General features: G+C 33.2%; 1 protein-coding gene across 1 annotated transcript in view; it reads left to right on the forward strand.

Annotated features, from left to right (window-relative positions):
* Positions 1-22,545, forward strand: part of LOC149795600 (protein mono-ADP-ribosyltransferase PARP14-like) — a 99,526-nt gene that overhangs the window by 13,187 nt on the left and 63,794 nt on the right. Inside the window, exons 7-12 of the mRNA XM_089965427.1 lie at positions 7,538-7,632; positions 8,811-9,038; positions 12,413-12,634; positions 14,168-14,240; positions 16,096-16,154; positions 21,470-21,694. Coding sequence (XP_089821553.1) covers positions 7,538-7,632; positions 8,811-9,038; positions 12,413-12,634; positions 14,168-14,240; positions 16,096-16,154; positions 21,470-21,694 — 902 coding nt within the window. The remainder of the gene's footprint in view (positions 1-7,537; positions 7,633-8,810; positions 9,039-12,412; positions 12,635-14,167; positions 14,241-16,095; positions 16,155-21,469; positions 21,695-22,545) is intronic.

Below are 22,545 nucleotides of genomic sequence, written 5' to 3' on the forward strand. Positions count from 1 at the left end.
TATAAATGATGTAAAATAATTCAGTTTGTTTTAGTACTTTGAGAACTATATTGGTAAACACTTTAAATGGGAACTATATTAGTAAACACTATTTAAATGGGGATTATATTGGTAAACACTATTGAAATGGGGACTATATTGGTAAACACTATTTAAATGGGGACTATATTGGTAAACACGATTTAAATGGGGATTATATTGGTAAACACTATTGAAATGGGGACTATATTGGTAAACACTATTGAAATGGGGAATATATAGGTAAACATTATTGAAATGGGAACTATATTGGTAAACACTATTGAAATGGGGACTATATTGGCAAACACTGTTTAAATGGAGACTATATTGGTAAACACTATTGAATAGGGACTATATTGGTAAACACTGTTGAATGGGGACTATATTGGCAAACACTAGTGAAATGGGCACTATATTGGTAAACACTATTGAAATGGGCACTATATTGGTAAACACTATTGAAATGGGCACTATATTGGTAAACACTATTTAAATGGGAACTATATTGGCAAACACTATTTAAATGGGAACTATATTGGTAAACACTATTGAATGGGGACTATATTGGTAAACACTATTGAATGGGGACTATATTGGTAAACACTAGTGAAATGGGCACTATATTGGTAAACACTATTTAAATGAGGACTACATTGGTAAACACTATTAAAATGGGGACTATATTGGTAAACACTATTTAAATGGTCCATCACAATGGTCATATTTAATGCAAAGATACTATAAAGGTTAATGATAAAAAACACATTGATGAAAACAAAAGTATGTGGATGTTACGCAAACACATGCTTGTATGTGCTATGTCAAGAACAAAAAATACACACATCTGACAAGTATTCATTACTCTTTATAAGTTACTAGAAAAATAATTGAACTGTGTGTAGTACTTTCATCGGATATTTCTTCCTTCTTCTTACTTTCTTTCATTTCTTTGATTAATTCATCTCTTTGTAGTCTTATGTTATGTGTTTAGGCTCTAATAAACAGTAACAAAAGAAAGAGTGAAAACAACAAGCTTTGAAAAGATTAACAAATATTTTATTTCCCTGGAAAAATTCTGTAAAAATGAAAAAATAAGAACTTATGGTTTTAAGAATCAATTCCAAAAATAATCCACAAATTAAATATTAGAAGTCCTAGTAATGAAATATGCTAATGTTTGAGTCCTGACGAAAAAATCCAAAATGGAGGGTGATGACGTATACTGTAGTCAGTATAAAGCTGATGTGTACAGTCCTTTGTGAAACATGGAAAATAATATTCTGGTGTTTGAATTCCAAATAAAATTTAAATAAATGTCTTTGTCCAAGAATTCTGCATTAGCACTCAAATATTTTCAGGAAAAAGAATTATCATTTAGAATCCAAATAATTTGAATAAAAATTAAAATGTAACTTCAAACTAGTCACAAACAACATTTTCCAGTGTAAAAGTCCAACTCTGAAATATCTCTATAAACAAAGATTATACAGTAACTTGAAATGCAAAACAGATTCCAGGATGAGGGTCAACTCTCCAGACTTTTTGAGAAGTATTTACGTCTAAATGCATGTAGTCCCAGTGTGACCTTCACAAAAACCAATCATTTTACTCTAAGAATAAGATTAAAATAAAAAGTTGTTTACTTGTCTCAGTGATTTCTGAATTAAGGTCGGGAACTAGGTCAGCATAAGGTGTTTACAACTGAAGAGTCAAGGTCAAACTATTTTCTGAAAAAATATTGAGTTCCTAGTAAACAAAATTACAATGCATTGACATGTAATGAAATTAAAAATAAAAAAAATTTAAACTTCCAAACAGACAATTAAATTAAATCAGATATATGTAACACTTCCCCCCATAAGGAAAAAGAAAGATTTATATGATAAAGCTTTCTTTTTACCATAGATTAATTATAAATGAGGTTAAAACAAGCTCTTATAAATTACATGCAGTGTACATAAAATAATACATTATTATACATGGGAAAGTGCATATGCTATTAAATTGTCTTTTCCCTTGATGTTCCTGATGTCAACATCATATTCCTGTAACAACAAACTCTACGTTAATAGTCTTTGATTTTTATTTTCATCTTGCTGATGAAAGTAAGGAGATTGTGGTCACTAAACACAACAATCAAAGAAGGAGCTGAACAAATGTAAACTTCAAAATATTGTAATGCCAGTATCAAAGCCAAACATTCCTTCTCAGTTGTTGAATAATTTCATTGGTGCTTAATTAAATTCTTAGAAAAATAGCACACTGGATGATAAATACCATTTTCATCTTCTTGAATGAAAGCTGCTCCAACCCCAACATCACCTGCATCAACAGAAAGTTTAAACGATTGGCTGAAATTTGGAGCAGTAAGAACTGGTGTGCTTTTAAGTATGGCTTTTCACTTGTCAAAAGCCTCCTGACATTTTTCAGTCCAAAGGAACTTGTTTTTGTTACTCAATAAATTTGACTGGGGTTCAGCAATTATAGAAAAATTGGAACTAAATTTCCGATAGTATCTGGCCATACCTAAAAATTGCATCAGTCACTTTTTATTTACAGGTGCAGAGATATCCTTGACCTTAGCATCTATAGGTTTAATTTGTCCATGTCCCATGATATGTCCTAGAAAAGTTGCACTAGCATGGCAGAACTCACTTTTGGATAAATTAATTGTCAGACTTGCATCTGTGAGACTGTTAAAGAATTTCTAAATTGTTGCTAAATGTTCTTTCCAGGTGTTGTTGTAGATGATGACATCATCTATGTAAGCATCACAATTGTCTAGACCAGACGAGACATTGAAAAGTACTTGGCGACCCATTCATCCCAAATGGCATGACTTCATATTGATAAAGTACATCTGGAGTCATGAATGCGAAAATTTCCTTTGCTCTTTCCATTAATGGAATTTGCCAAAATCCTTTCAGAAGGTCATAGTTGTTGACATACTTGGCATTTCCAATCTTATCAATACAATCATCAGTTCTTGGTAATGGAACTGAATCTGTTTTTTTCACATTATTCACCTTCCTAATCAGTGCACATACCGAATGTTTTCTCTGGTTTTGGAACAATTATGCATGGTGAATTCCATTCACTTTTACTGGGCTCTGTAAAATCATTCTCCAGCAAATGTTGAAGAATTTCTTTTTTCAAGTGTTCCTGTTTGAGAGGGTTCATCCTGTATGGGTGTTGTTTCACATGTTTGGAATTTATTATTTCATCGTCATTAAAATTTTGTTTTTGTTCTTGTAGGAACATCTGGAAATAAGTGCTCATATTCAAGTAATAACTGTTTAAGTTCATTTTCTTCTTGCTCTTACAAAAGTGACATTTCTGGTCCAAATCTTTCATAATTTCTGAATTCTAAAGATTTGTCACTCCAGTATCAGTAGAATCCTATGATATTCCTTCACTTAAATCTTCACTGAGTGAGACAGGTACAACTAAATTAATTGCATGTTTAACCTGGCTATCCCTTTCATTATACTGGTACTCCTACTATTTATTTAGATCCCAGGAGCACTAATATAATATATCACCATTTTCTCATAAGAATTCCATTTTTAATAAAATAACAGACAGGAACTTCAGTAGCTTCAGTTTCACTAATGGCCCTTTGAAACAAACAGGAGATCTCAGGATCTTTTTCCTGTTCAACAACAACTGATTGTCATTTGTCACCCTGATTAGAATAAAGAGAATGAGTCATTAAAAGTGGATCACTTTGATCAGTATCCTTTGATTGATCCAAACAAGGAGTCAAAGTGACCTTATCAAAAGCCTGACCAATACATGTGTCAGCTAAAGGAATACTTTCCTTATCAACATCATTCTCAAGAACTTTCTTTTCCATGGCTCTGGTAACTGCACATGCTGGGGATAAATCAGGGATTTCTTTTTCAGTTGGATCAACCTTTTGATCCAAACAAGGCCTGTCAGTTACAAGTGGATTAACCACAACCTTATCTCCAGTTAGGTCATTGCCTAGTAATAAATAAATGCCCTCAGTGGGTAAAGAATACATTGTTCCGACTGTCACAGGTCCTGATACTAAGTCTGATGACAAATTTACAAAAATTGAGAGGAACATTAACAAAGCCTCACTCTACTCCCTGAATAAGAACACTCTTATTAGAAGAAGACTTCTTAGAAAAGGCAAAGTACCTGATAATAAAAGACTGAAAGCTCCCATGTCCCTTAAAATTATAATAGTGATGGGATCGACCAAATCACCCATGAGTGATATAGAATCCTTTGACATGAATGGTTCATAATTCTCCATAATAAATCAGACATGTTTTAATAGACCCAAAAAATGCATTGCTTTCAATACATGACCATGACCTTGATCTCTTAGAAATAAGAGCATTTGGAATAGGTCTGTCTTGATTCTGATGCTTATTTTGTCATTTTGTAGCAATCAGAAATGACATGTCATTTCTTCTTGCCATAGGTACACATAAGAAGAGATAAGGATTTTTGATTAATCTTATCAGAAACTTGATTTCTAAAAGTTGTGCCAGATTGAAATTTTGAAGGGCTCATATTAGGCTGAACAATTTCTTTACCAGAAGACTGCTGAGTGGAAGACTTGCCTACAAAAGAAATTTTTTGAGCTAAGGAATACTCATCAGCAGTGCGAGCAGCATTTTCTAAGGTTTTGACCATATGCTCATCAAGATAAGTTTAAAGGTCATTATGGACATAATTCTTGAACTCTTCATGTAATACAAGCTGTCTTAGATTTTCATAACCTTTATCAACTTTCTTGGCTAAGCACCACCTATCAAATAACTACTCTATTTCTCCTGCAAATTTGACATGAGTTTGTCCAGCCTCTTTCTTATAGTTCCTGAATTGTTATTGATAAGCCTCAGGGACTAAGTTACAACTCTTGAGATTCATTCCTTAACCAGATCATAGTTGGCACTCTGCTGTACTGACAGGGATGCATAGATGTATTGGGCTTTGCCAAAAAGTGCACTCTGTAATAATAGAGTCCAATGCTCCTTTGGCTATTTTTTAATTTTCAGCAATTTTTTCAAAATGTGGAAAATATTTGTCTACTTCTTTTTCTATAAAAAGGGGCACTAATGTAATATTCTTAGTAACATCAAAACTTGAATTTGTATGTAAAGTGGGGATTGCTTTTCACTTGCCAGCTCTAATTCTCTTAATTTAAATTGATATTCCCTTTCTTCCTTCTCCCTTTTTGCATATGCATCTGTTTCTGTCTCTCTCCATTTGCATTTGTTTCTCTCTCTCTCCTCTTTCTCCAACAGCATTTGTTTTTCTTCTTCTGTAACTGCATTTGTTCCTCTCTCTCCTTTTACTTCAACAGTATTTTCCTCTCTCTTTCCTCCTTATCTAGTTGCTTTGCATTTCTTTCTCCTCTTTCTCCAGTTGCATTTGCATTTATTATTCCTCTTTATCTTTCTGAAGTTCTAGCTTTCTTAACCCTAATTCCATCTTGTATTTTAATTTTAATTCCTTTACTGAGTCTGATACAAACTTACTGGTCAAAACCAAAGCACTTTTAACCAAAACATTCTTTTCCACCAAATACTGGACCAAATATTTTTTATTTCTTGCTTCATTAAAGAAGCTTTAGCCTTAGAAAGATCATATTTTCTGGCAAGTTGAAGCAATTTATATTTTTTCGAACAGTCTTACTGCGCCTGGGTAGGATTTGAAATAAAGATCTCCACTTTTGATGACATTGTAAAAAGCTTGCTGATTTCACTACAAATTTCTAAAATATGAAATAATACTTGGGATTTAAAAAATTCCAAAACTAGGGGAATTGAAATTTTAAAAAGAAAGTTTTCTGAAATATTTAAGAAAAATGTTTGTATCCCAAGGACAAGTGCCAGAGTTATGAGTCAATGCTCTTAAAAAAAGAGTGAAAACCTACTTTGTAAAATTTAAAAAATAATTTATTTCCTTAGAATACAAAGTGAAAAATAAGAAAAAAGAACTTAAGGTTTTGCAAATTAAATCCAAAATTAATCCAAGAATTAAAGACACTCGTCCTAGTAATACATGTCCTGAATAAAACTCAGTTCAAGTCCCGAAGAGATTTAAAATTGAAGGCAGTGACATGTCTGTTGTGGTCTACAAAGTACTGATGTGTCAGTAGTCTCTTGTTGAATCACAGAAATATTATTCAAGGATTGAATTCAGTACAAATTCCATTGAATGTCTTTATCCAAGAATTTTGTTGGAGCACTTTTCTATTTCCAGGAAAAATAATCACTTGAATTCAGTAATTCAAAGAAAATGAAATTCAGCCCACACTGGTCACAATATAATACAACTTAAAGTGCCAGATGTTGAAGCACAACTGGTAAAATTCTGACAGTTTCAAGATAATCTAGTTCTCTGTCTTACCTCAGATCACAAATTAGCATTTTCTAAAATTTGCATTTTCTTATGCAGTCTCTTTATTCCCCTCATGGTATAATTATGCAGTATGCTTATTCCTTCATGGTATAATTATGTAGTCTTCTTATTTCTTCATGGTATAAGTAAGCAGCATGCTTGTTCCTTCATGGTATAATTATGCAGTCTGCTTATTTCTCATGGTATAATTATGCAGTCTGCTTATTAATCTCATGGTATAATTATGCAGTATGCTTATCCCTTCATGGTATAATTAAGCAGTCTATTTTCATCATGGTATAATTATGCAGTCTGCTTATTTCCTTATGGAATAATTATGTAGTCTGCTTATTCCTTCATGGTGTAATTATGCATTATACTTATTCCTTCATGGTGTAGTTATGCATTATGCTTGATCCTTCATGGTATAATTAAGTAGTCTATTTCCATCATGGTTTAATTATGCAGTCTACTTATTTCTATAAGGTATAATTATTTAGTCTGCCTATTTCTTCATGATGAAATTATGCAGTATGCTTATTCCTTCATGGTGTAATTATGCATGGAGTAAACACTGTAGCATTCAATAACTTGATAGATATATGACAAAACTTTCGACCGATATATAATACATACAATGCACTCTGAAGGTTTATTCTTTTTTGACAAGAATATACCCATTTTATAAATATTAGCATGTAAAGGAAAGTAAGAAAATAGTTTCTTTGATTATGTCCATGCATTTATGACCTTTATTTAGAGGTATTGCTGAGATGGGTTGTACTGTAATTAGCTCCATTTCAGATCTAACTATCAACATCATTGATTGGATATTTGCATGTCTTTTGAATAAAATTTTGTTATGTCCCATTTTATATATGTTTTCAACTTCATCTTTCATTTTTCACCTTTTGAAATATTTGTCCATTTATACAGAAATTCCATTAATTAACTCTTTGAAGTTTTTGCAAGATAATTTTTTAGTTGATTCCACACATATATGGTTTGTATTGTCTGAAACATGGAGTCTTTTGAATACTAAACACAGTTATAACACATAAAATAAAAAGTACTGTATTTTTAAAAATGTTTGGTAAATTTCTATTATTTATTGTTCCTTTTATAATTGCAGAGTTGGTGATTTTGGAATCACCCCAAAGTGGTCCATATAGATGTCAAAATGGTTTAACAATTTCTTTGACCAAAGGTCAGCTGGCACAACAAAAGGTCAGTACAAATTTACTAATTCTTTTTAATGTTAATTTGAGATGTAACAGTTTGGTGTCAGTTAACATATTCAAAATAAGTTGAAATAAAAAGAAACACAAAAGTATAACTACTACCATATACTGTGTAATACATACCAGAAACTTTAAACAGAATGATCTGGACAAGTTTGCCTAAATGGGGAGATGCTCTGTGTTTGATAAACTTTCAAAGGTTGTGGAGGATACCCAAGTGGTTAATTTGGAAGATGGATTTATTATCAGCAAATTACTCTATGTTCATGAATATGGTACTTAAAAATGTAACTATCCTTAATAAATGTAACCCACCTTTAAAATAATTGAGCTAAACAGCTTGTGAAGCAATATATTAATTAATGTTAAAAAATATTGTATATTAGTAATCACATCATCATTTTCTTCTGAAAAGCTATTGATGAACATAATTACACAGGTAGTCATGTTGATTTCTGATGGGATAGCTTATCCAAAATATTATATGTAGCTTAATTTCACATTGTACCCAATCCCCCAGCACTTTATTCATAGTTTTTCTGAAAGTAATCTCTATAGAGAGATACATATAGAGGTAGGTACTGTATTCTCTATTTGCAAAAGAATTCCCATAAAGGGATGATCAATATGGACAGTTTTAACCCAGTTAGTTTAAGAGGTAGAGAGAGTAAATGTACCAGCAAAATTGCTACTATTTTGCTCTCAAGTGTGACCTGCTCTGGTAGGTGAATAACATACTGTTGTGTGGTGTGCACTTTTATGCAGGTCAGACTAAGGAAGTTTTATTTGTTTTCATGATTTTTTTTGGTATCTTTTAATAGCAAAGCTCCAGACTGAATGTGTAACATTGATCATTGATACTATCCAGGTCTTATTTTTTTAGGTTGAATGCATAGTCAACTGTTAAAATCTTCATCATCAAATTAAAGAATAGTACCTCAATATGAAAACTCAGAATTTACAGGAAGTTTCAAAACTTAGGCTTCATGCATTTATCTCATAGTGGTTTACAAATAATCAGGGTGCAGTGTTTTAGATTTGTTATTTTTTAGTGTTGAGACATTTAATGAAAGGAGGACCAATTGAATCAGTACCATTAGTACCTTGATTATTAAAGGTTTTTTTCCTATGAAATGTACTGTGCTTAATTTTTCCATTTCATAGGTGGATGTGATTGTATGTGCAACTTCTTCAGACCTTAATCTTAACAGTGGAGCTGCAAGTAAGTCCCTTCTTCAATGGGGAGGTCAGGGTCTACAGAATGAGTGTAGGACAAAATACACTGAGAAAATTCAGGAGGGTCAGATAGTGGACATTAAAGGGGGTGACCTGCAATGTGCCAGAGTCTACTTAACTGTGCTTCCAGATTGGAAAAAAAGCAACAAGGGACAAGTTAGTATCATTAATATATTTTAAAAAATTCTTAATGCAAACCTTGATGCCTTTTGTAGACAGGTCAAATCTATGTAAGTAACACTTTTTAGAGTCAATAAAAAAGATCCTCTTGTAATGTCCATTCTACATTAAAGGTCACATTCTTCTGTAGTCACCTGTCTTAAATTACCATTTAACGTCTCTCATGGTCACATAAAGCAACTTATTGTAAAAATAAATCTGATTAAACAAGCAGGTTCCTTTGGAACCTACATTTTAGTCTCGCTTCTTAGAGTTGATTGCATGAAATAAGTTTGACACTGTTTATTAATTCTACTGGACATGCGGTGTATATGGTGATCTTTTATCCATTTTCAAAGGTTTGTCAGTGCTATTGGTCCTAAACTACTTGTGGGATTGCCATTCATCCCATGGTTGAGTTGATCCTAAATGAAAATGGTGCCATTCAGGAATCCAATATGGTCTCCATGGCAGCCATCTTGAAACTCTTGTTATCTCTGCTCCTCCTGAATGGATAGATATAACAACTGTTGTTCTCAGTTAAAGCTGTCTCATAATAGCTGGTTAGTCTTAAATGAATATTTTGCCAGACTGGTGCTAATATGGCCACTATGGCAGCCAGCATTACTATCTTGTTATCACTACACCTACTAACTCAGCATGGTATTTTCACTAAAAGACTTATGATGGTACAGAATGAAATTGTTGCTAATCTGATATCTCATAAGGCCATTAAAGAGGTCATCTTGAAATTCTCTTTGTTGCTACTTTTCCTGGATAGATGGTCAAATTGACACGGAGTTTTAACCAGAAGACTTGAAAATGTGTTGTTGGACCTAAATGAAATTGGTATCTATCTTATGTACAGTGTGGCTACCATGGTAGACATGTTGAAAATCTTGTTTTTGTTACTTTTCCTAAACAGAAAAGCATATTGACATATTTTCACCAGATGACTTATGGTGTGTAATTGGTTCTAAATGAAAATGGTGCCTGTCTGATGTCTAACATGGCTACCGCAGTGGGCATCTTGAAAGCTTGTTATCACACATCCTTAAATAAAAAAAGGAGTATACAGTGATTTCCTCTTGAACAGCCCCACCACACTATGCCACTTTGCCAACAGTCAACAAAATGTTATGGCTAGAATCCAGTGACAGTGACAAGTTTGTGTAAAGCTAATCCACTTTCATTGCCACCCCTCTAATGTTGAATTTTAATCTTCATGAGCAGACTCATACTGGAGTTTAGAAAATAGAAATCTCAGGATATTTGTTGATTTGTATATTCAACACTTTGACATTTTTCATACAGGTATCCTTACTGATTTTTGTTCCTTAGATGTTTGGTTTTGTCACTTTGATAATCAGTGGCTGCTATTTGCCCTAGTAATTATCAAGATGGCAAAGTTGAGAATTGTATTTTTCAACTGGGTCAGCATGACATCTGGATGACATATACATAACGCTATCATAGATAGCATGTAATATATAACTCCGCGGTGGTACATTTGCAATACATAATGCTATCATAGATAGCATGTAATATATAACTCCACGGTGGTACAGTTGCAATACATAACGCTATCATAGACAGCATGTAATATATAACTCCACGGTGGTACAGTTGCAAATGAAGGAATAAGTTATTTCAAAGTGCACACTGTCATCATTTAAGAGGAATAGTGAAAGGAATTAAACTGAATGAAAGTGCACAAATTCCATGATCTTAGCTAAGACATTTGGCATTGGACATCAGAGTAATCCAGATGAACATTCTAAATCATGCTACAGTGGGAAATATAATGGTTGGAGATAGCTGTGGTATCACAGATATGATGAAAAAGATATTAGTACTAGGATGGATATAGCTATAATATCACAGCCTTGATGAAGGAGGTAGGGTTACTTATGCTGACATATTAGTACTAGGATGGTGATAGCTGTGATATCATATCCTTGATGCTGGAGGTAGGTTTACTAATATTAATACTAGGATGGAGAGAGCTATGATATCACAGCCTTGATGACAGAGATAGAGTTGGAGATAGTTGTGATAGTACAGCCTTGATGAAGGAGGTAGGGTTACTAATCTTAGTTCTAGGATGGAGGTAGCTGTGATATCACAGCCTTGATGAAGGAGGTAGTGTTGTTGATATTACTACTAGGATGGAGATGGCTATGATATTAAAGTCTATATTGAAGGAGAGGAGGTAGTTATGCTAATATTAGTACTAAAATGGAGATAGATATATCACCCTTGAGGAAGGATATAGGGTTACTAATATTAGTACTAGGATGGAGATGGCTATGATATCACAGCCTTGATGAAGGAGGTATATTACAAATATTAGTACTAGATGGAGATAGCTATGATATCACATCCTTGATGAAGGAGGTGGTGTTACTAATATTAGTACTAGGATGGAGATAGTTGTGATATCACAGCTTTGATGAAGGAGGTAGGATTACTAACATTAATACAAGGATGGAGATAGTTGTGATATCACAGCCTTGATGAAGGAGGTGCTGTTACTAATATTAGGACTAGGATGGAGATAGTGGTGATATTACAGCCTTGATGAAGGAGGTAGGGTTACTAATCTTAGTTCTAGGATGGAGGTAGCTGTGATATCACAGCCTTGATGAAGGAGGTAGTGTTGTTGATATTACTACTAGGATGGAGATGGCTATGATATTACAGTATATATTGAAGGAGAGGAGGTAGTTATGCTAATATTAGTACTAAAATGGAGATAGATATAGCACCCTTGAGGAAGGATATAGGGTTACTAATATTAGTACTAGGATGGAGATGGCTGTGATATCACAGCCTTGATGAAGGAGGTATATTACAAATATTAGTACTAGGTGGAGATAGCTATGATATCACATCCTTGATGAAGGAGGTGGTGTTACTAATATTAGTACTAGGATGGAGATAGTTGTGACATTACAGCCTTGATGAAGGAGGTGGTGTTACTAATATTAGTACTAGGATGGAGAGAGCTATGATATCACAGCCTTGATGACAGAGATAGGGTTGGAGAAAGGTATATTTTAAAATTAATTATGTCTTTCCTACTTTATATTTATTTTTACTTACATATTTGTAACCCTCCTCTAGAAATGCCGCCTCTCTTTTAAGGTCACTTTTTGCTGAAGAATGATGTCTTTATGAGTGGAACCTTCTACTTGATTCAAGAGCTGGAGAAAAATTACTAGTCAGTTATGTAAAATGACAGCTCATTTATGAATTTTTAGGTCATTTTATCTTTCTGTTTTTCTGTTTCAAGTCTTAGAGTAATGTAGTGATTTAGTACTTTGTGAATTTTTAAGTCACTTTGATATTTCTTTGTTTTCTGATTCAAGACTTTAAGAGATGTAGTGATTCAGTGCCTTGTGAAAGCTCATCGTGACTCTAAAAGAAGCATTGCCTTTGCTGCCATGGGAACAGGCCGGCTTCACTATCCACACCTTGATGTGGCAAGACTCATGTATGATGCCTGCATTGCTTATGACAGCAATAATCCACAATCATCAGTGAAAAAAGTCCACTTTGTCCTCTATGAGGAAGATAATGAATCTGTCAGGGTAAGGAATTGATTGTCCATAAAAAAAATGAAATTTAGTTGTTCATTTGGATTTTTCTATCCTGTCTTAAACATCATTATTGGAAAAAATCTTTTCAATTTTACATAAAGTTTGCTTTTACTGGTTACTAAAATGGTTCAGATTTAGTGGATTGAAAATTTAAAAGTTCAGCTTATAGCGGTACAAATTGTGTAACTCTTACTGTATTAAAAGTACTATATCGTTAATCTGAACAGAGTATAAATGGACCAGTACTTAGGGGTGAGAATACAATCATTAAAAGGAAAGGAAAGGTTAAAGATGATCATGTCTTCCAGTTTTAACAAGTTTGTAATTCTTCAGCTGGAGGATCAGGGAGAGCAAAATCTTAGCTTTTAGCATGTTATGTATATTCTTGTACCATAAATTTGAAGTACATTTGACAAGTATGAACTGGTATCAGTTTCAAATTATTTAATGAATGAATGACTAAATAAATAAATAATTGAAGAAATATAGTAAATTCATTATTATTGTGATTTTTTATGGTTGTGATTGGAAACGGAACAAAGGTTCTGCTAACCACAAATTTAAAAATTAGCCAGAGTCAGCCACCATGATGTGTTCTTGGCCAAGGCATCTTGCATGGCTTTTCACAGTGATGTGGAGTCATGAGATGGCACAAAACCAAGTTAAACCAATCCAATGACATGTTGTAGACCAGCTATTGGTATAACACAAATTTACAGACCCAATGAAAAAGAATAAATCTATGACTGGCGCATAACCAAAAATTAAAAGACACAATTTAAAATTAAAAGATCTATGCATGTCATATCCACAGTCCTAAAATCCCAAGGAAAATTTTTAGACTTCAGAGAGACATATCCATAAATTTGAAGATCCAGTGAAAAGAATCAAGTGTTAAAGATCACATATTTACAGATAAAGAATAGAAGTATCAGTGACACTCATAATCACAAATTTAAAGATCCAGTGAAAAAATGGATAGACCTCTGAGTGGCCTAGCTAATGGCTGATGAAAATCATGTATAATTTGGTTCAAACCTCCAGTTTGTATTTGTTTATTTTGTGTTTGGTATAGTTCATTAAGTTTTAAATTTTCCACCGGATAACATGACCCCATTTACATGTATAATGCAGTACACATTTATGGCTTTCATAAAACGCTTGATAGTGATTGGGAGGTGGGTGTCGGGATGAATACTGTAGATCAGGGGTTGGCAACCTAAGGCATGCGTGCCACAGGTGGCACTTCAAGAGGTTTTTTGTGGCACGCGAAGGGCGGCCAAAAATCTCAATTTTAACAGTGTTACTCTTTTACTGGTGGCATGCGCTTGTTCATTTTGTAATTAATCCAGAAAAAAGTGGCACGCTATGTAACAAAAGTTGCTGACCCCTGCTGTAGATAATGAATTGATAATATATTAGCTTATTTTTGTAAGAGACAACCTTACATGGAACAGCAGAGTGGAATATGTTTTTAAATTTTTTATTTAAATAATGACTATACAGTTGTATTTCATGTCACAGGCTTTTGAAAAAGAAGAGAAAGACATGTTGTATGGAGGAGCGAGACCAAGGTCTTCAGCATCTGCACCCAAAGGTACTGTGTATATTTTTTAAATTGTCTGATCTTTGACTTCATTCTCACAACAGTTCTTGTCATTAGATATTATTTTCTAAAAATCTATGCAGCCAGGCATTTATAAAAATGACATACTAGTATCCATTTTCAAGTGCCTGTCAATCATATTTGCTTGTAATAATTTAAATATTATACTTTTCTATCAGTCAGTCACAATTTGCTTCAGTGTTTTTAGGAATTTTATTCTGTGTAATTTTAACAGATTAATTTTCAGAATTTGCATATTAATGAAAGGACAAAAATAAAACCCATGTTAAGTACTTTCAAAGTTCAGAAGTGGAAAATCATGTATAATATTGAGTTCTATTATAGAACTGAAAATTTGGGGTGGGGTAATTCTCCCCTCCATTTGAAAAAAGGTGAATTTTTTTCTGACTATACAAACAATTTAAAGAAGAAAAATCAAAGACAGGATTTGAGAAATTATTTGTGTTTGTTGCACATTTAATTTTATATTTTGGTGCAAGTTTTGAATATTTGCATGATTCATGTAATCACTGAAAGCATTTTTTTCAAATTTTTGTTGTATCAACTGATAAAGTTTCAGGATTCTTACAAACTGTTGATACAAACAAAGCAACAGGTCTGGACATAATTGGAGACACCTCTTGAAAGGTTGTTGCTGCAGCAGTCTCTGACAGGAGAACTAACATAGTAAAACCTGTATAAACTTTCACATTTATACAGAGGTCACTTGGTCACAATGGCCATTCTATTTTCCCCAGTCAGATCTCAGATACTGTATTTTATGTTATGGTCACCAGCATTTTGTGGCCAGTGGCCAGGTGTTTTCTAACCAAACTATGGTTTATCCCTGCCTAAGCAGTCACTGTAGATTATTTATCAAAGACCACTAAGTCTATGCAAACTTAACTTTTGCTTCACGATGATGGCATTGCTTGGATAAAGAAATGTCATGTGATTCAATGTGGAAACATTTCTTATCTTGCTTGTAGTCACAAAATTCTAGTCATATTGTCAATGTAACTCAGATATGTCAATATGTCGAATTTGGATGTGAGGCAGTTTTTATCATTATGGTTGAATCAATCCATTTGTTTTTTGGTGGATAAAGTAGTCATGTTATTGCAGCACAAATTGAAGTCACCTTTTGTGTCTAGTATAGTTCAGTATCTTCATCTATTTGTCTAGGAATTAAATTAAATTCAGTTTACAGTTAGTACCCTGTCAGTGAGTGTTTTGTTATGATGCACAAAACAATTAAAATCAATCATTATCTTGCATACATACTAAAACAAGATCATGTAAACTTATAGTTCAAATAACACACAAGACATAGGTTCAGTATAAACTTTATTGTAAATATAAATAATCTTTGGCATAATGGGGGCAAATCCTGTCACAGCACACTGCACCAGCCAAGCTCCGAATTGTTCCTATAGGAATACCTCAGGAAGAGAGACTTGGAGTTTGTAGGGTTGTGCAGAGTGTCCGACACCTGTATGTGGAGCCGCAACGGGCTGATACGAGGTATATATGGACACTGATAACTGAAACTCAACAAGTCTGTTCCTGACGATTGCTATAATAACAAACATCTGCCAATGCTCCATATATGCACCATAGGAAGCCAGTATGAAGTATATGGGCATAATAGTGATTTATTTTAATAAGCCTATGAGCATTCATGTAAATATGTAAATAAAGAGGATGACAACATAGACTAGTTCCACAAAATTGTGTCACCTTTTATTAATAAAGCCATTGTTATTATTATTATTATCACACATTCTAGCATAAATCCTGTACAAGTGGCAGGTAGGACAGTACATTGTGGCTTCATTTATTTCAGAATGCTTAGTTGGAAATGTAAAGATCTCCCAAACTGTGGAAGAACTGGCAAATCAACAGGTAAGGTATGGGTAGAAATGAAGAGGTAAGGTATGGGTAGAAATCAACAGGTAAGATATGGGTAGAAATCAGCATGTAAGATATGGGTAGAAGTCAACAGGTAAGGTATGGGTAGAAATCAACAAGCAAGATATGGGTAGAGATCAACAGGCAAGGCATGGGTAGAAATCAACAGGTAAGGTATGGGTATAAAGCAACAGGTAAGGTATAAGTATAAATCAGCATGTAAGGTATGAATAGAAATTAACAGGTAATGTATGAGTAGAAATCAGCAGGTAAGGTATAGGTAGAAATCAACAGGTAAGGTATGGGTAGAAATAAACAGGTATGGTATAGGTAGAAATTAACAGGTAAGGTATGGGTAGAAATCAACAGCTAAGGTATAGGTGGAAATCAACAGCTAAGGTATAGGTAGAAATCAACAGCTAAGGTATAGGTAGAAATCAACAGCTAAGGTATAAGTAGAAATCAACAGGTAAGGTATAGGTAGAAATCAACAGGTAAGGTATAGATAGAAATAAACAGGCAAGGTCATATTAGATATCAACAGCTAAGGTATGAGTAGAAATCAACAGGCAAGGTATGAGTAGAAATCAACAGCTAAGGTATGGGTAGAAATCAACAAGTAAGGTATGGGTAGAAATCAACAGCTAAGGTATAGGTAGAAATCAACTGGTAAGGTATGGTTAGAAATCAACAGGTAAGGTATGAGTAGAAATTAACAGGCAAGGTATGGGTAGAAATCAGCGTGTAAGATATTTGTACAAATCTAAATATTTTCAAGCAGAAGCAAATGAACATGATTGCCATCATAATTTAAAGTCTTGTGATTGAATTTAGTTACTGGAAAATGTGCATTACTCTTTTATAAATGGTTTGGAATTTTTTGGGAGGGTATGAAAAACGTCCTATGAGATATTTTGTACTGTAAGCAGTTGTTTGATGGACACATAATTCGTTAGATTATGTGATCAAAGAGACGATGTCCATTTCTAAAATAAAGTAGATTATCTTTCTAATATTTTGCTGTCTGTTCATTTTCTTTACATCTATTGAATTTAACTTTTATTTAGCAATTATATTTGTGTATTACCATTACACACTATATGTACAAGCATATATTAATTGTACCACCTAAATTAATTGCTATAATAATTTAAATGTTGATCAAAATATATTAACTGTACCACATAAATTGTTACATAATAACTTATTCTAGTCAGAAAATTTTGTATGTGCATAAAGTTATGAAACTGGCAGTGTAATTGCCTTTAAGCTATAATAATTTTAAAAAATGAAACAATATAACAAACATTTTTTGCCATTTCATTGTTTCTCCTTCTGTTTTGTTTCTTTCTTCTACTTCCAGCATCAGGCAAATTTTTCAAACTGTCTAATCCCAAGGTCTAGTTATGAAATAATTTGCTGATTCTATATAATTTGCAAACTTTATACATGGTTTGCATCAGCACATAAAGACACAAAACTACATACACTGTATGTGTTTTGTCCTGTATTGACAGAAAGAACTAGTTTGATATAGTGTAAGGATATGTTGTGTTGTCAGGCAGAAAGAACTAGTTTGGTTTAGTGTAAGGATATGTTGTGTTGTCAGTCAGAGATATATTCATCAGCCATATGAAGAAGAAATAAATCCTGTGATGCAGACAATGCACAACTGCAGTTTTGTATTTATTATATACCCTACTTTTTCGCTTTCTAAATACTTTACCTTTTTGAGGTATGAGTGAAATTTAAAAATTCAAAATAAATTCAGATTTATGAAAGGTTCAACTCACTGCATTGAAAAATATCAATGCATGGATGTCAAAGAAGGCACATGAGTAATTCCATGCCTGGTGTGTGATACAGAAATACCGATGGAACAGCTGTATCAGGCACCAGATGAAGCATGCAACAGTAATAAATTGTAATACACATATGTTTATACTACAGACTTCTATAGTTGTATGAATTGCATAAAGCAGGAACAAAAGATTATGTAAATAACTACAGACCCATCTCTATCCTTCCATGTCTCTCCAGATTACTAGTAAAACATGTACATGATTCTTTTCTCAACTATTTGAATACTTATAATCTTATTCATGATAATCAGTCTGGCTTTTGCCAGAATCATTCCTGTGAAAATGCACTTGTATCCTTGATTGGTAAATGGCTGAAAGCATTAGATCAAGGAGAAATGGTAGGCACTATTATGGTTGATTTTTGTAAAGCTTTTGATCGTGTAGACCATGAAATTTTGCTAGAAAAACTAAAAATCTATTAATGCAGTGAAAGCTCCCTACACTGGTTTACTTCTTATTTAACCGATAGGGTGCATAAATTATCTTTAAATGATCAACTTTCTCATAGTAAAAATATTATTTGGGTAGTACCACAGAGCTCTATCCTCAGACCTCCATTATTCACTCTATTTATCAATGACTTACTTTACCTCTTAAGATAGGAAGTTCAGTTTTTTCCAATGACCTCTATGCAGATGATACTACACTGTCTGAGATGGGTTAAACCAAAATGGTACTTGAAAAAAACTTACAAGATGCTCTAAACAGACTTCAAGTATGGTGCAAGGAAAACAGTATGATCATAAATACAGAAAAAACGAAAGCCCTACCAGTTACAACACAACAAAAATGAGCATGGCTAGATAGTGACAAACTCTTGGTTCTGTTTGACAGTGTGAGCTTTAATGTGACCTCTCATGATAGAATTCTTGGAGTATTTGTAGATAACAATCTTCCTTGATCTATTCACATTAAACATGTTTCAAAAAAGGTTAATTTTTATCTTTGACTACTGAGGAAAATCGAAACATATATTCCTTTTTAGTATAGGGTCATCTTTTATAAAAGTTATATTCAGTCATATCTGGACTATTGTAATGTAATTTGGGGTAATACCTCTAATTCAAACATAACAACACTTTTAAGACTCCAAAAGAGGGCTTGCCATATAATTCTAGATAAATGTATAGACAACTTCCAGAATGCAATGAATAATGTAAAGATTTTAACAGTACATGATAGAATATTTTGTAGAAAGGCTAGATTGATGTACAAAGTATCCAGAAAATCCATTCCTGTTTATCTAAGCAATATCTTTCACCAAAGAGATGCTGATGGTACTCCAAATTTAAGGTCCAAAAAAAGTAAAAGTTACATTATACCAAGGTCAAAGAAGGAATTGTTTTAAAAAAAGTTTTCAATATACTGGTTCACTGGTATGGAACAACATTCCCAGTGACATAAGTTAGGCTCCTGGCATATATTTTTTCATAATCAATATCTCCAATGGTTGAAATCTTTAGACAATTGAACAGTTGTAGTATAATAAATGCCGCCTACTTTTCTGTAAATTTGCATCACTTTCACAGTTGAATTTTTCAGTGCAGGATGATATTTTATATTTTATATATGTTTATGTGTTCACAGATGCCTGTGGATATGTTCCATGCTTGATACTTTGATTTTTAAAATCACTTAATTACTTAGTGTCAAGCCAGATTCTTAACATCACATTGTATATACTGTATATATTGTACATCACAGTTAGAAGGCCTCAAGGTAGATAAGTTCTGTAACTAATTGAGTTACCTTCTCTAAATAAATTCTTTATTACTATTATTATTATTATTATTATTATATTACAAAAAATAAAAGAAATCTTTTATTTTTCTTACGACACATTGCTTTAAGAAAGTATTTGTGGTGTTTATTAATTTGATTTTTAGTAATGTTTACGCATCACATATGCTTAACTTTTGTTGTTTTTGCTGTTGTTGTTGTTGTTGACTTTGTTCCCATAAGTGTAAGTGTAAATTGTTTGCATTAAGCTGCATGTTTCTAAAATCATTACATCCTGTCATAATATTTTATGTATACATTGATCGTTAGAAGTACTAGTCATTACCAGAGACAAAGTCACTGTAACTTACTTTTCATGATACGGTTTGCAGTGACCTACTCTTCATGATACGGTTATGCAATTATGCTTTTACATTTAGCTCCATTTTACTTAGACTCTTGCTTGTTCATGTACACTCATGAAATCTGATAATTGCATTTATTTCAAAGACTAATATCACACCCATGAAAGTATGTCACAGTGGACTACATTTATTGCACTAATGAAAGCGTTAGATCTTTTAATGATGTTGCAGCAGTCTGACAGAGCATGCAAAATACAGAATTCAATATTGGGAAATAATATTGATTCTGACCTGTGGGGTTTTGTTGTCTGTTCCACTGGGTTCTCTACCATATCTGACCAGTTAGGTCTATCTGTTAACTTTGGAGTGAGGGGAGGCCAGTGGTATTTTATTAAAAACACTAAGCCTTTTTGCAAATTACTGTTTATATCTAATATACACACTCTAAAGTTCTGTCCACCACTCCAAATTCTACACTACCACTTGGCTGCATGTTTTTTTTATTTTATGTTGTTGTGCACTCGTAATATCTATCACTCCGTTATATCTATTATGTGTTCTATCTGTCTGTTTCTTTTTCTGACACTAACTTTAAATCAAGTTTCTTTGTTAAGTTCCAATTTCATATCTTCGACTTGTATCTTGTTCTTTTCTTCCTCTCCTGATTATTCTCCTCTATTTATATATATATATATATATATATATATATATATATATATATATATATATATATACATATACATACACACTATCATAATCCCACACCCCCTTTCCTTAAATACAGAATATGATTGGCTAACTATTACTACATGAAGGATAGCCCTCCCCCCCCATCATACCATAACTAAATGGTGCTGAAACAGCAGGAATATGACCCAGTTACCCAGATTTGTCATGATGCTGACCCATTTACCTAGATTTGTCAAAGCTGCCTTGAAACCCAAAAACATAACCTGATATTGATATGTGTTCCAACTCTCACACCCAACTTATATTAGTTAGAAACCTGATATTGGTACTGCTATTTTTTTATTTCCTATGATGCTGACCTAGTTACCCAGATTTATCATTGCTTTGCCCACATCCATCCCAGATATTCATATTTTTGCACCTGACATAGTGCTAGTTAGAAACCTAACATTGACACTGCTATTCTCTTATTTCCTGCCCTTCAAACTTTAATATTTTAACTTTTTCCCCACACTAAAACTCCCATTTGGCCTTATTGACACTGATAAAATAGGTAACAGTGTCCTATTATTGTTTTTAATTACATGTTGTGAGTTTTGATCATGCAGGAAATCAGGTGAAACAATCTTAAGTGGAATTCTTGTTATTTAATAATTTTCTTTTTACCCACTAGGTGGATGCCATTTTTTGCAGCTGTGCAACAAATTTGGTCTTGTCTCAAAGTGGTGCTTGTGCTGCCCTTCTCCGTGTTGGGGGCCAGTCACTTCAGAATGAATGCAAAATTAAATATCCAAATGGAATAAAGCTGGGTCAGATTGCAATAATTGGTGGTGGAAACCTTAAGTGCAGGCATGTTTTCTTAACCGCCTTGCCACAGTATGCTGAAAATGGAGAAAAAGTAAGTGTTGTTGAAAAAAGAATACTTTATTGTTTTTGCAATTTTACAACTTTCATATTTTAGTACAGCAGTTAATTTCAATAAAATTATGGTGTTCATCTGATAGATCTTGTTGTCACCACTTCTTCATAATTTGTGGTCATAGTGTTTTCACCTGTATTTACATGGTTCTGAATGCAGATGATGCCAAGCTTGTATTAACAATCCCTGGCTAGATGGCCATCATACAAATATTGTTTTCACTACTCTTTGTAAATGGATGGTCATATTTACTTGTGAATTTCACTAACAGTTACCAGCTGAAATGCCCTCTGAGATCCTTCCAGTGCATGCAAGTGCACTTATTGTGCAGTATACAACTTTTATTTAACTATTAAACTGTAACATGCTTCACATGATACAAGTGTCAATGCCAGTAGAGATGTTGTCATGTTTTTTGCAATGTATCATGTTCTATGAGATGTTTTAAAAATGCTTGATGACAGCAATAATCCCTCAAGATTCTTGATATTCACAGTCATTGGTTGAGGCGTTTCTTTTTAAAAAGCAGAGCTAAACAAATGGCTAACATCCAGATAGGGTCATACAAGCAATAAAAACACATGGTCAACTTCAAGCACTGAGAAACACTGACCAAGGAGTTCAATAACCTTTTTCTGTTTCTTTGTTTATAAAAGAACCAATTATCCCTTTTACTTACGATAAACTTTCTTACTCTTGCAAAAAAATCCATGATAATCTATGAAAACACGTTCGATGAAATGCCTTTCATAATAGACAGTGAAGTACTGAAGTATCAGCAGAAGCTGCAAGTAACAAATTTCACAGGTGCTAACCTCACTGGATCCGAA

Source organism: Sinohyriopsis cumingii, chromosome 7 (genome assembly GCF_028554795.1).
Source record: "Sinohyriopsis cumingii isolate HCF-2022 chromosome 7, ASM2855479v2, whole genome shotgun sequence".
Taxonomy (NCBI): Eukaryota; Metazoa; Mollusca; class Bivalvia; order Unionida; family Unionidae; genus Sinohyriopsis; species Sinohyriopsis cumingii.